Source organism: Pyrus communis, chromosome 12 (genome assembly GCF_963583255.1).
Source record: "Pyrus communis chromosome 12, drPyrComm1.1, whole genome shotgun sequence".
Classification (NCBI taxonomy): Eukaryota; Viridiplantae; Streptophyta; class Magnoliopsida; order Rosales; family Rosaceae; genus Pyrus; species Pyrus communis.
The window spans coordinates 14,090,231-14,105,305 of NC_084814.1; the positions used below are offsets into that span (position 1 = coordinate 14,090,231).

The window sequence follows — 15,075 nt, forward strand, 5'->3', positions numbered from 1 at the left end:
AGGACACATCAACTTGGGTTTAATAGTAAATTTGCATACTAGGCATTAGGCTCACTTCTTTTGGAAAAGAAAAAAGATAATGAGAAGAAGATTTGAAATCTCAAAAGCTCGTAATCAGTGGGTCAGAAATTTTGAGTCAAACTCATACGGTACGTCAAAAAATTTTAGCTCAATGATTCTTATAAAACATGGCTCTCACAGCTATTTGTGAAAGACTTAGCTTTGGTTGTAAGTTATATTGCAGGTGAAGTTGGCTAGAGGAGTGTATTTTACTCTTAACACTGAGTTTAAAGCCCTATTCTCGTAATTTACATATATTTAATATAATTATCACATCATTTGTCAAAACAAACAGATAAAACACTACGTCCAATTGTACTAAAACTCTATTTATTTGAGAAGATTTGGTGTTCATATATCATATAAACATACTATAATTTATACTTGTCTCATCAAGTATTGTACATTCACGTGAATTAATAATTTTATTTTAATAAATATAAATTATATATAAAAAAAAAAGTTACGCATTGATATGTTCTCAGTACTACTTTGAATTTCTTAATATGTTAGTTGTGTTTCTAAAATTTTATATTCGAATGATTGAGATTCCAAACTTTGTTTATGTTGTTCATACCATGACAAAAACAAAACAGAGTTAAAGGAGAATGATGGTTCTTTGGTTTGGTATAGAACATTGCAAGCTGTGTTTTAAAATTTCGGTAGCCAATATGTAAGTTGTCGACTAGGACCCGACTTACTAGAGTGTTGGAGATTTGCACTTTGATGATGGAGGCATCATCGTGAGGCGAGTAAAAATCTTCTAGATCTCGATCGCAGAACATGGGGATGTTGGAATCTATGGTTAGTGGTTTGTTGATGGAGGCCACTATTCTTGTTCTTGCAAGCCACTGTTCTTCCTTTTCAGGTGTTCCCCAAATATTCTTGCTCACTATATATGCAATTTACTCTAGAGAATGCTTCTTTTCCTATGCATGGGACAGGGTGGAGACCCTAAAGCCTTCTGGACTTCTTACAGTACTCATCAGGGGCAGGGCGCTGAGGTGGTTCTTTGGAGGTCAAATCGATTACTTCTGTCTTTTAGGTTGCTAATTCTTTGAAGCAAGAAACGGCTTCTTTTAGGTCCTCAATGTGCATTTACATGTTGGCGAGTCTTGCAGATTCTATGATCAGTGGGCTTCGCTGGACGCTTTCTAGGGATGAACAAATTTCCATGCCGTCTTCCCACATGTAATCCATGACGGTGGCCTCGTCATATCCTTGGTTTACGTCGTCTTGGAGGATCATTAGGCCATTGTCATTAATCGAGATTTCAGACATGTCAGTTGGTAGAATAATTTGGCCAAGAGGAATAAAAGTTAAATACTCAATGAAAGCACCAATTGTTGGAACCAAATACGCGCACCGTTATGTGTGGAGAAAGTGCTCGAACTCGGCTACCTACAAAACAGTAAACAACCGTGAGTAAGCCTAGGACCTGGGGTGTGCCGAACAAAGGTCTTAACAGTCAAGTCAGTGAATAGTTTTAGACTCAAGTAGTGGATATGAGAGTTCAAATGTTTAGATTGCATTACCAGAGATAAACCCTAGATGAGTGTACTTATACTGTGGAGAGAGAGAGAGAGAGAGACCTTTTTAGAATATAATCCTTACTCTAAGCCGAAAGAATCCTAGAGGATGTCTAGAAATAGATATTGCATCATCTTAGGACTTATGATTATTTGCAACGCACACCAATTTCTAGATTGTAAGAACTCCAAGACTTAAAGAATCTGATTATGTCCATATCTGGATCAAATCGTGTGTCTTGTGGAACAAGTATCGTAATCTAGTGGAGTCGCCAGGACTCCACCTATTGAAGACAGATGTCTCTTGATCATGGTTATTGTGTAACCAATGCCACATCACCCTAAGTTGTTAAAATGTTTGTTAGGTGGTTAAATGAATTGTTAGTTGGTTAATTAGTTACTTTGTGGTTATTGTTCAGTATATAATGTACTTCAACTTACAAATGTAATCAATTGTCATTTTTCCTCAAATATACAGAAGTTTCATTTCTCTCTCTAAAGTTTCTCTCTCTAGTTCTTCAATCTTTCTCAATTCTTTAATGTTCTTTGATTCTTTCTCAAAGTAGTTAAATGGTATCAGAGCCACTAGGCTCACGCCATGGATTCTAGTGGTTCCATTGTCATTCGATTTTGTCATCTTCTAGTTTTATTTCTCTTCCATTAAGTTTGTTAGTGCTTCTACAATCATTCTCAATTTTTTTTTCTCTTCATCGTTCTGTAATTTCTAGGTTATTTTTCCTTCTAGATCGTGTGTAGAGATTGTTGGGGGTATATGGGTTTTTGAAATTGTGGTGTAATCTGAATGCAGTTGGCTAGTGAGTTCTTGCCTATCACCTGTTCAATCTTATGCGTCAATGAATTTTAGTGTTAGAATAAGCGATCTTACATGCCATGTGTTCGAGATCAACTATTTGATGGATTGCTCAAGTTAAAGATTTAAGAAAGGTTCTTCAGTCATCTAAGATATATTTGGAGTTTTTGTATGATTCGTTTATAAATTCTTGGTTCAATTGATCTATGATCCATGTTGAAGAAATTCAAGAGATGTCCAATTATGTGAGTGAAAAGCTCATATCTTTGGTTTTTGATTATGGGTTTCTTTGTGTCTGATGGAGTTGCCAAAATTTTATGGAAATTCATGACACTCGTTAATTGTCTGCCATGGGTTTGTCACTATGCCTAAGAGAATTGGGTTTTTTTGTTGGCCTTTTCATTTTGCTGTGAAGATTTCAATGGAGTAAGAGAGTGAGATCATAAATGTTATGGACTCGATCGATTGCCAGAGACCTGATGTAAGAGACGACGTCTAATTGATTTTGGAATCGATCCATTCGGAAGTAGCGAAACAAGATGGGAAAATTCCTCCAATTGGTGGTTATGATCCTCTAGTGGTTGCTTCGGCATCTCCTAAGTTTGGCAACTTTCTCTTAATTCACCAAAATCCTAATTCTTGATAACTTGATGTATCTACCAGTGATTTGTGTTAGTTGGAGATGTCGTCTATATATCCAATTGCTCATATTTCTCTGCTTGAATACTGCTTTATTCTTAATTCCTTCTTGAATCTTGCAATTACTACTGCTGACTTGTGCCAAATTGAGAAGTACGATGTTTGGGAAGATTTTTAAGAAGTATATTGAGGAGTTCGTGGAAATATTTTTATTCCATCACATCCTATAATATCAAGTCTAACAAGCTTAGTTGTCGCATGTATCTACTATAACTCCAGTTTTATGTTTCTTAAAGCAATGAAATTTGAAGAAGTCTTTTACGGTAAATCCCACGAAAGGCTTTTACGGTAAATCCCACGAAAGGCAATCCTACATAGATGTTAATTTTCTATTGTTGAAAATGTGAAGGCCGATGCCATTGTTAAAAGAAGTTGTTTATGGTAAAATCCACAAAGGGCGATCATGTGGTACTATAGTTAAGGCCAATGCTATATTATAGTTTTGTTAATTTTTTGTTGTTGTAAATATTAAAGGCCGAAGCCAATGTTGAATGAGATTGTTGACGATAAATCCCACGAAGGATAATTCCGTTTAGAAGTTGATATACCGGCATGTGGATATGTTCCAACTCCTTTATAGAAGGCTATTATTTGTGAAACTATGATTAGAGGCAGAGGAATCACTGGTTAGAGGCAGAGGAATACAAGATGTCATGGCTTTTGGATATGTGCATCATAATTGTTTCAAGTCTTGGAGAATTGGTTCCTACATTTTGTTTGTAAGGGTTTTGGTTTGCAGAAAGATTTTGTGTTCCCAGAAACTACAGAGAAAAAAGCTGAAAAGTAGCTCATTAAGAAATGCTTGAATTATATTGTTGCTGCTCATTTATCTAATCGTTTGCATGCTTAGGTTCAGTTGTATTAGATCTTCATGATGCTAGTGATATCTTCCTGGAAGTAGGGAAGATGTCCAAAAACGGTGGTGCTGAAAAGATTATTAGTTTGACATTTATTATTTTTGTATTGCCTTGGATCATACTGCAACTCATTTACTATCCACTCTAGATCCTTTTGAGTACAAGCTATGGAGTCATCTTGACATTGGACAAGAGCAAACATTCTTTAGATGGACCAATATTTTACCATGTTAAATACTCTCCTATACTACTACTTTTTCTTCACATTTTCTGGTGGGTATTTGTAACATCACACATTGCCTAGGGGAGTGGATCTTGTAAGCTTTATATGTATATTCTCATCCCTACCTAGCATGAGGCCTTTTGGGAGCATTGGCTTTGGGTTCCGTAGGAACTCCAAAGTTAAGTGAGTTCGCGTGAGAGCAATCCTAGGATGGGTGACCCACTGGAAAGTTCTCTTGTGAGTTCCTAGAAACAAAACTGTGAGGGCGTGGTTGGGGCCCAAAGCGGACAATATTGTGTTACGGTGGAGTCGAGACCGAGATATAGTGGGGGCCTCAGGCGGGGATGTGACAATTTGGTATCATAGCCAATCCCTGGTCAGAAGTATGCCGACGAGGACGTCAGGCTCCTAAGGTGGGTGGATTGTAACATCCCACATCGCCTAGGGGAGTGGATCATGTAAGCCTTATATGTATATTTTCATCTCTACCTAGCACAAAGCCTTTTGGGAGCTCATTAGCTTCGGGTTCCGTAAGAACTCCGAAGTTAAGCGAGTTCACGTAAGAGCAATCCCAGGATGGGTGACCCACTGGGAAGTTCTCGTGTGAGTTCTTAGAAACAAAACCGTAAGGGCGTGGTTGGGGCCTAAAGTGGACAATATTGTGCTACGGTGGAGTCAAGCCTAGGATGCGGTGGGGACCCGAGTCGGGATGTGACAGTATTGATTTATCGGACACTTGTTAAACAAATCCAAGCAAGAGGCCAGCGTAGTGATAACCTTCGGTCAGATAAAGTCTCACACTCTTTCACATTCCTATCAAGGATGCTCGAAAAAGATTACACATCAGCCTTTAAAGAATGAAAGTCTGAAGCAATCTCAGGCTCAACAGTTCACTTACATTGCTGCAATCTCAGGCTTGGTACCTTAGCTGAGATTGAAGGGGGATGAAGACAAATGTCTCTTGATCATTGGTTATTGTGTAACTAATGCCACATCACCTTAAGTTGTTATAATGTTTGTTAAGTGGTTAAATGAGTTGGTTGGTTAATTAGTTACTTTGTGGTTATTGTTCAATATATAATGTACTTCAACTTACAAATGTAATTAGTTGTCATTTTTCCTCAAATATACAGAAGTTTCATTTCTCTCTCTAGTTCTTCAATCTTTCTCAATTCTTTAATGTTCTTTGATTCTTTCTCAATGTTGTTAACACCTATTACCCCGGGATAGGGTGATGGTAGCACTGCTCCTTCGTCAGATCTAGCTCCGCTCGGAGCCGGTGAGTCCATGACTGAACTTCTGAGGTAACTATATTCAAATTAGCCTTACTTCAGCCGTACAAAAATCATGGTCCCACAATGCCCAAAACCAAAACTTATGTTATTCCTCCATTAATAGCCTGCAAGTGAACATTATGTGTGAGGCTAAGATGGTCATTTCATCCATTCCGTAGTTGCTCTCCATTTAGAAGCAACTATGGAAGGGATGAAACGAAAATGATGGGGCAGGTCATCGTAATAAAGAACCTGACCTTTTCACGGGTGCCTTCAACTTGGAAAACATAAGAATGGAAACGCACCAGTACTGCATCGATCGTCCAAAGGCGAACATACTATCATCAATATGGATTTTGCAAACAATTCTGTGAAAAATGTGACTAAAATTCATCATACAAATTTTTTTGTTGCTCACTGAATCTTACATCTCATCCACAGCTCAATTTCGACAAAAATGTATTCAAATTGCAATTGGCTTTAAAAAAAAAAAAAACATGTTTGAACTTATTCCTCTTTATTTTGTGGACTTCATTCTCAATAAAGAACATTTCCCAAAAATCCATATCTGTCCTACAACATCAAATAACAAACCGAATAGGAGAACAACATCATTCATTATCCAGATTGAAACAACTATCTCACTAAAATTGACTACCAATTCTCAATAAAAGCGGAGTAAAAACACATCATAAAAGTAGAAAGGTGAATGTGCAATTTTGACTACCTCCGTTACATTATGTGCAGAAGCAACCCATCCGTGAGAACCACCATCTGCGTGAGAAGCACCTGTCACCATTTCATCCCTTCAATAGTTGCTCTCCATTTCATCACTCCCATCTCTAGTGATTTCATCATTTCATCGTCCCAAACCCAGTTGATTTGCTTCTAAATAAAAGAGAGCCTATGGAAGGAATAAAATGACCATCTTAGTCTTACATGTGAGACTCACATGCAAACTACTAACGAGGAACAACATAAGTTTCGGTTTTGGGCATATGTCGAAACAAACTTCATTACAAGGGTTTAAATCCTAATTTTTTTACAACATGGCCTATCTTCCGAATACTTTATTAGCACATGATCTTCTATTTACAATCTTAACTATTTATTTTTTGTGCCACTATCAGGGCTAGGTACAATTTGAGAAAAATTGATAAATAAAAGAATAGGCAAAAGACTCCCATACTCATGGATTTAGATCCTCTCCGGATCCCCTCCCTGGAGATCCCGGTGATCAAGAAACAAGGACCATTCATCAAAGATCGTACGGCCATAATTAAATGCTTTTTACACAAAACGAGATTGCTTTACTTTTAAAAATATAAAAAGCATTTAATTGTAGCAGTACGATCTTGGATGAACGATCATTGTGCCTTGATCCCCGGGATTCCCAGGAGGGGATCCGGAGAGGATCCAAATCCCTTACTCATCACCCCTCAGTCCTCACCCGGCAATCAAACAATCTGATACAGTGAAACGCTGCCGTTCTATACCTTTCAAACTCGTCCGAGTCGTCTCCGTCTCTTTCCCCTAGTGACCTCGCTCCCAAAAAACACAGCAAAGCTGTAAGAAAAATGGAGGCGAAGACGGAGGAGCAGAGCACGAAGAGGAAGAAGCAGAAGCACGGAGGCTTCTGGACATGGCTGGCGGCGTCAGTTTTATTCAGGCTCGTCCTCATCTACTTCCCCAAAAATCTCAACCTCTCCTCCCGCCCCGAAGTCTCCACTCCTCTCACCAGCCTCCGCCGCCGTACACACGCCCTCTCTCTCTTTCTATCTCTCTAGCTTCTCAAAAACCTAAGCTTTCACCTATCTTCTAATTTGCTTTAATTTGGTAATTTTTTTTTGCAGTGGCTGAGGGTTACTGGTTGAAGCAATCGTCAATGTCTCCATATGCAGGATCTATGTACCATGGATCTCCTTTGTTACTCTCACTTCTCGGGCCACTCACCGTCAAACGGTACCGTTTCAGCTAAAGCTTTTTCCCTTTTCCAAATTCTGTTCCCATTGGCATTACTCTCTGTGATTTGTATTGGGTCATGTTTGGTTTCATTGAATCCCAATTAAGTAAATGTGAAATTTTGGTGGTGGATTTTTTTCTTTTTGTTTATCAGTTGGTAATTTGTTGGATATTTTGATTGGTGCTGCAGAATTGAAGGGCAACCCAATCATCTTCTCTGTAGGTAAGAATTATCTTGTATCTTTTCCGTAGTTCCCTCTCTGTGCTGCCCATTATACGAATTCATGTGCTACATGATATTTGGAAAGTCTATGTCGCAGCATGACAACCCGTTATAATTCTCCATGATAGTGCATTCTAGTCAATATTGGGAATTTGCATAGCAGTATAATATGATTTGTCGGATTTTTTTTCCTTGTACTTTATTTGATTTTAGTTGAGAACTTACCAAACCGAAAACACGTTCACAGGCTCAATTGTGACAACAAATTCATCTTTATGTCATATAAACGTGGCACATTACACGTATAATTTAGAGTTCCGTAGTTTTCTTTCGTTGTTCGACTTATTCGGAATATCTAGTCAGACAGTTGATATCAACACATTTTGGGATACAGTTTGGTTTTTGTGGTTGCAGATATATTGAATGCCATGCTTATTCGTGCTACTGGTCAGACTCTTCAGGTTGCATACCGGCAGAGTTTGAAGTCACTAGATCTTGATACGATATCAGAAAGCAGTGGTAGGCTTATTATTTAATAGCCAACCCCACTTAGTGGGAAAAGGCTTTGTTGCTGCTGTTGTATACTTATCGTAACTCCTAATTGGAATAGTCATGTTTTTCTTGTATGAATTCCCTGAACGAAATCCAAAATTGTTATGCCTACCCCAGTGCCGTTCACAAGCTGATGCATTGCTTATATTTTTTGTTTTCAGAGGTCCTCCCTTCTGGAGATATTGCTGCTCTTGTGTACCTATGGAATCCTTTGACAATAGTTGCATGTGTGGGTTTGTCAACATCTCCAATTGAAAATTTTGCCATCATACTGGCCCTGTTTGGAGCATGCAAAAGTAAGCAAACGATAATCCTTCTGACTCGAATGTTTCTATTGGCTTTTTGTAAATTATTTTGTTTTATATTTAAGACTCTTCAGTATATTTCTTTCAATTTCTGTTTGTCATTTTGTTCAGGAGAATTATTATTTATTCAAAATAATAATCTAATACATTCTCAACTTTGGTTACAAGATTTCTTATTTATAGTTTGAGACTATATAGGCATTCATGTGAGGTATTACCCATACAAGTAGCCGCCCTTATATTGTTGTGAGTTGTGACATGAAGTTAGTTACAGACAAATTATAATCTTATTACAGGAAACAACTTTATTGGACATAATGAGTTTGGTTCTTTAAGATTTTACTATAATTCTAAGTGAAGCAGTATCACTTGATGACTGGATTTGTGGACTTAAGTGGTAACGATAGCATGCAATTCCAGTCATATGACATTAGCACATCTATTTCATAATTGAATAATTTTCTGATTCCAAATTCTGAAACTTTCTCAAGGAAAGTATTATTTTTAATTGCATTTGACATATTTTTCTCTAAAGTATGCTTTAAGGCAAGATATTAGAATTTGATTTTGGAATGGGTGAAGGTATGTCGGTCAAGGAAAGTATTCTTTTTAATTTTCAATTAGGATTTTAAAGGATTTTAAAAGAGTTATAAATTCGTGGAGTTTAACGGAGTTCCACAGACTGAATTTTGAGTGAAATCATTAGAAATCTTAGGGGGAGAGGCCTGATTTCCTAAAGCCTAAAAAACACTAATAAAATCCCCCCAAATCCATTAAAGTCTTTCATCTTTTAAAATACTTTAAAATCAAATCCTAATTGAACTACTTTAAAATCCGGAATGAATACACTCGGATTTCTGTGGTGTTTTATAAACTCTTTTAAAGTCTTGATTGAATACCCATGGACTTCCATGGAGTCATTTAAAATCTTGATTGAATACATATGGATTTGTAAACTCTTTTAAAATCCTTGAAACTCCTAATTGAATTTTCCTATTATTCTTCTTTCGATGTACTGCAGGACTGGTTCCCTTGGCTGCTTTTGGATGGGTCATGGCAACACATCTGTCTCTTTATCCTATGATTCTCATAATTCCAGTATGCCCCTTTTTTCATTGACTTATTGTGCTTGATGAAATTAAGAAGTTATCTTCCAATCCATTAATGAAGTTATGTTTCTTATCGAAATATAAAAAAAATAAAATATAAGAATATAATTCTCAGGCATGTTTTGTGTGTTTCTTGCCCTCTCATGCGTAGTAGTAACTAATATTCCTTTTTTTGCCAGATGATTCTTTTATTAGGATATGGTCCAGATACTCCGAGGAAACTGTTGCTACAGAGGAGATATGGTAAAGCTGAAGATGCAACGTCAATTGATAGTTGTCAACAACAGGAGAAAGCTATTAATCAATCAGAGCTGCCCCATGTTTTCTCTTGGAGACCTGTCATGCTTTTCTTATTGTGGGCTATTGTGTGGTCAGCCTATGTGTTATTTCTCTGTGGCGTATCTGCTAAACAGTATGGTAGTCTCTGGGAGATGTTTGAAAGGTATCAACAGCACATATGCATCTCCTTCTGTTCAAATTTTCTATTTGTTTGTGCAAAATATGATTTGAAAAAAAAGCTGTTGAAGAGAATGGACTAATCATATGAACATTATGACTGATCCAAGTCCTTAATGAGTTTGATTAAGGAGTCAACTGAAAATAAAAAGCTACTTTACAGTTCGTAAAGGTCATCCAATCCACATGTAAAACTCAGGATATGTAAACATTGAGTCAGTAGAATTGCATATGAAAATTAATTTACAAGAAAACAAACTAAATATATCAAAGTTTTTAAAGCTATTCCAATTTGCCTGGAAAATCTTGGTCAAATTAGTATATGAAGGGAAGCACAGCTGCATATAGACTAGAGCTCTGCACAGGATGTCCTGGCGTAGTCTCCATCCCCCTGCCCTCCCGACCCACCAACAAAAGAAAAGGAAAATGAAAAGTGAAGACTGATGCTACTAAAAGGTTCTTCCTTTAAGAACTGAATAATGATTTTATCCAATTATGTCCCAAGGAAAGCCTTATGATCTTATCTCTTATGCCGAAAAGCCACCATATGAAATAGTTGTAATGGAAGTAAATCCTTTTGTTGTGCGATCCTTATTGTGTGAGTTAGTTCAGAACATGATTAACTGACTAATATCATATGTGGTTGGACTTTTATGCTTGCGTTTAATGATATGAGCATTTGCTTTTTGCCTCATAAATGCCATACATGGGTTGCTCTTAGACATGTTATTTTATTGTTAAACACTAGTCAATAAAATCACTAGTCTAAATTGTTCCTAAACTTTGTGGTGGGTTTTGCAGAATGCATGGTTTCATTCTCACTGTGCAAGATTTGTCTCCAAATATAGGTGTCTTATGGTGAGTCCCAATTTACCTATTTTGCAAGTGGATTTTGGTGTGGTTAAATTTATTTTTGGGGTGTGGCATGAATCTGATCCATCATGTAATATTTTGATGTAGGTATTTCTTTGCAGAGGTCTTCGATTTTTTCAGAAATTTCTTCCTCATCGTTTTCCATATGAATATTCTCTTTATGATATTTCCATTGGCTATACGGCTGAAGCATCGTCCGTGCTTTCTTGCTTTTGTCTACATCACCATATCCTCAATGCTTAAATCTTATCCTTCTGTAAGTTCCCCGTGTGCTTTAGAAGTCTCCTACTTTTCACTGGTACTGAAGCTAAAGTGTCGATGCCTGTGCTTCTTATTATGTGATGGGGGACCTGATATTTTATTCTTGAAATTTTGCTTAGGTTGGGGATTCAGCTCTGTACATTGGTTTGTTGGGCTGGTTTGTTAATGAACTGTCAGGCAAGTCAGTAGGTTCACTTTTTGTTCCCTTTATGCATGTGACATGGTTTGAGATAATAAACCTTATATTTTATGATATGCAGAAATGCGATTCTCGTTCTGCCTCTTCAGCGTTTATGTTGGCGTTTCCCTCCTTAGCCCTGTTATGCACAACCTATGGATATGGAGGGTATGTCTCTCTCTATAGTTGCACTTGTTCTGAATGTTGGCATAAAATACAAATGTTTCTTATGAATAAGGAATTTTTTCAAACTTGCAGGGCACTGGCAATGCAAATTTCTACTTCGCTACTGCAATTACTTATGCTTGTTTGCAGGTTTGTAAACTCTCATCAATTATTCTTTGTCCATTAATACTGTAGAGCATCAGATGATTCATATAAGAGTTTCTATGGCAGAAAAAAATGTACCTTCGGTTATTGTATAGATGATTCATAGCTAGATTTCTGTGAAATAAACCATGAGAGGAAGTCATCACCCCTGCTATACATACTTCCACACTTGAATGAATAAGTCTTGAAAGCATGATCATTTCGTATCAGCTTGAATACCATGCAAAATGACCACTTTAGTGTTAAGTATTAATACTTCTGTATAAGTAAAATAAGTCTTGAAAGCATGATCATTTCGTTTCCCAGGTCCTATATCCTATTTAGTTCTAAAACGATTGTTTATTTAGTATGAGTAAAATACTTCTGTATAACAGATCTAAATGATATTAAAAACTTCTGTATATTGCTCCTGTATATATTGAAAGTTGATAATTGTATTTGACACATTAACCAAAATTTTCCTTATTATTTGATTCCAGTTCACGCTTTCAAAATTGTCAATCTAAATGCAGTAACTTAAAATTACTTAATGTTACCGCTTTAGATCAGCTGATTATGGAAAACCTATTAATAGGTGACGCTGTGAAGCTATGTAGGCTGTAAAATACTTGATAAACCCAAAGGCAGATTTGCAATTTTGATCGATCTGTTAATTTTATGGAATATTTTGGCTTATCCCTCTCTACTAATTTGTGCTTTGGACCATGCAGATTGTTTTGGTGATTGAGAGTGTAAGTGCAATGCTCAATCATGACAGGAAGCTAAGAAAGCTATCGAACACAAAGATTCATGTTGACAAATCTTAATCACTTGCTACAAATGAAGTTTGTCTCTGATGGTTCATCGTCTTAGTAAATTCCTTGCAGCAGAAGTGATTTAACAACAGTGGCTCTTCGTTTAACGGATTGCGTGCAACAGTACAAGGCTGTGTTTACAACGGGTTAGAAGGCCATTACTAGTTTTTGAACACGTTTTCATCAGCATCTATGTAGAGTTTCAAAACCTTCTTTCGCTTTTAATTAACCGTGGGGGTTTCAAAACCTACTACGTGATACAATATTTCACACGTTCTTTTCTTTCTCTCTTCTTTTAAGACAACCTTCGGTATTGTCTTCAAATCATTGTTTCATTTGTACAAAATTGGTTATGGTGGTAATCGAGTCATGCCGTCGTTTGTACAACGTGTTCACTTTCTGAACAAGGTTCTTCTATATGTATTCTCACTGCAAAGGCCACACTGTCTCTGCATTGCAGATGGAAGTTGTCGCTAACATTTTTATCACTTGAATTACATTGTAGAATGAATTGTACCGTCGTTCATACATTACGGTCTGTTTTAGTTAACAACGTCGTTTATCGCACTCTGTTCGTTATAGACATCTTATGAAAAAGGTTGCTCGGTTCATTTTCTTGTCCAGGTTCAGATTTCAGTTCTGCTTTTTGTTAAAATGTAGACATGTTTTGAAAAATGGTGTCTTGATTTCCAACAACTAGGTATTGGATGCTTGTAACGTGTGAATCTCCCCATGTAGATTGTCCAGAGGTCGTATAAGAATGTTGCCTTTATTCTTCTCAAAAACATATATGAATGGTGCCTATGGTACATGACAACTGATTAGGTGCGTCGTTATAATAACCAAGTGATTCTCGCACACATTTTTTCTTGTATGCTCTTTTTTATGTCGGACCTTTGGGTTGACTAATTAAGAGAATCAAGATAGAGATAAACATGGGTGTATGGAAGAAGAAAAGTGGTATTTGGAAATCGTTTTCCTATAAGAATCCATCAGAGAATATGTGTTCTTTAAGGAATTGTTATTGGCACGCGATAATAGTCATCTTACAATTCTCTTATTTATTCATTAGGCAGGAGAGTAGGATGACTATTGCAGAGTGCGTTTTCGTTTGTATATAGATGCGTATTTGTTGTCACCATTTAATATCAATCTAATATTCTCCTAGTTGGTTTATTATCCCACGTAAACCGACCACATTGCCAACACTTCATAATGCAAGAGTGAGTATTGTGTGTGTTGGTTGCATGCCCTAAAAACAATCAAGGTTAGTGAATTGCTTAATGGAGATTAAGTTCATTGACCGGGATCGCCTCGAGATCTTATGTATGTGTACTAAAAATAATACTCGTGTCAATAGGAACCCAATTGTTAGAGTAGTGCAAATTAGTCCTTAGACCTGAAACATCACAATTGTCTTGTAATTAGGTATTTAATATTGGATTATGTTATTAGCACTCTGGAATGAAAGGGTGATCCACGGCGTCTTTGATGTTAAGTTACCTAATCACAACACACGCCGAGATTGAAATCAAATGAACAATTCAACAATAAAGTCTGGGTTTCCTCACCCGTACGTAAGCAAGCTCCTACAAGGCATAAGCTGCGGATTTATTCACTGTCAGAAAAGGCCCTATACGGAAAGTTGGCATCTTTTGACTCGAATTCTCCTCCACAACTTCCGCGACAATCGCCACCTCTCCGCCAATCTGCAAATCCGTACAGAAATCCCCCATTACCACAATATCTAAATTTCAAAATTTGAAAATCCGAAAAGAAAAGAGAAAGTGAAATTCGGGACATTAGAGTTTTCTGTTTACCGCGCCGCTGGGAACGGCCATGTTGAGGACCATCTTTTTAGTGCAGTTCAAGTTTCCGGAATCGGAGTTCTTCTCACACGGAGCAGATGACGAAGAGGAGGGTTTCGTGCCCTAATTTTAGCGTTTGGATTCGCATCTTTTCTGTTATTTGGGGAAGTGTGAGAGGGAGAGACGGAGGAGAAGGGCGGTTGTTTTGGGTGGGGGCGGCGGCGGCGGCGCCCCGGGGGGGGGGGTGTGGGGAGGAAGAGAGCGCGTATTAAAACTGACAGTTTCGTTTATTCGAAAAAAAAAAAGAAGCAAACGACCGTTGCAAAATCTGCCTTAGATCAATTTAAAATAATAAAAATCGAAAACTGTAAATTTTATTTTTGAAAATTTAAAAAAGCAACTTTTATTTTTGGAACTTGTTATTGACACTTTCATTTTGCATTCTAAATTTTCTATACATAGAAAGAAAAATACACTTGTGAGGAATGTATAATAAAAATTTTAAAGTGCTAATAATAGCTTCCTTATTTTTTAATTTTTATTGTCAGTTATCAAACAAATTTTTAGTATCTAAAAATAAAAATTAAAACCAAATAGTTATTGAATGATACATCTGCGATTTTGAGAGTGTGAATATGCGTAGTGAACGTTGAGATTCTTTACAGATAATATTAGACATTGGTGCTTCCTTCAGTAAACACTTTAAGTGTTTTTTTTTCTTCAGAATTCATTTACATTTTTACAAATGATTGATTCTAAAAACATTTTCAC

General features: G+C 36.9%; 1 protein-coding gene across 5 annotated transcripts; it reads left to right on the forward strand.

Annotated features, from left to right (window-relative positions):
• Window positions 1–6,885: 6,885 nt before the first annotated feature.
• LOC137710635 (uncharacterized) lies at window positions 6,886–13,022 on the forward strand. 5 transcript variants are annotated; one of them, XM_068449712.1, is made up of 13 exons: window positions 6,886–7,205; window positions 7,307–7,415; window positions 7,606–7,638; window positions 8,033–8,157; window positions 8,352–8,486; window positions 9,517–9,593; window positions 9,784–10,046; window positions 10,862–10,918; window positions 11,124–11,189; window positions 11,314–11,375; window positions 11,455–11,540; window positions 11,631–11,687; window positions 12,413–13,022. In XM_068449712.1, the coding sequence occupies exons 1-13, from the start codon at window positions 7,031–7,033 to the stop codon at window positions 12,506–12,508; spliced, it is 1,341 nt and encodes a 446-aa protein (XP_068305813.1). In that variant the 5' UTR covers window positions 6,886–7,030; the 3' UTR covers window positions 12,509–13,022. The 5 variants fall into 5 exon arrangements, 4 of the variants coding, with proteins under 4 accessions (XP_068305813.1, XP_068305814.1, XP_068305812.1 ...); XR_011064988.1 differs by having other exon boundaries at window positions 6,887–7,205; window positions 11,021–11,189; XM_068449713.1 differs by having other exon boundaries at window positions 6,887–7,205; window positions 11,314–11,371.
• Window positions 13,023–15,075: the final 2,053 nt, after the last annotated feature.

Bases quoted from the DNA above. Each gene is read 5' to 3' on its own strand.
- LOC137710635 (XM_068449710.1), top strand. From the start codon at position 7,031: ATGGAGGCGAAGACGGAGGAGCAGAGCACGAAGAGGAAGAAGCAGAAG. The intron at 8,158-8,351 runs GTAGGCTTATTA...TTTTGTTTTCAG, and splicing joins TACGATATCAGAAAGCAGTG to AGGTCCTCCCTTCTGGAGAT. The intron at 11,372-11,454 runs GCAAGTCAGTAG...TATGATATGCAG, and splicing joins GTTTGTTAATGAACTGTCAG to AAATGCGATTCTCGTTCTGC.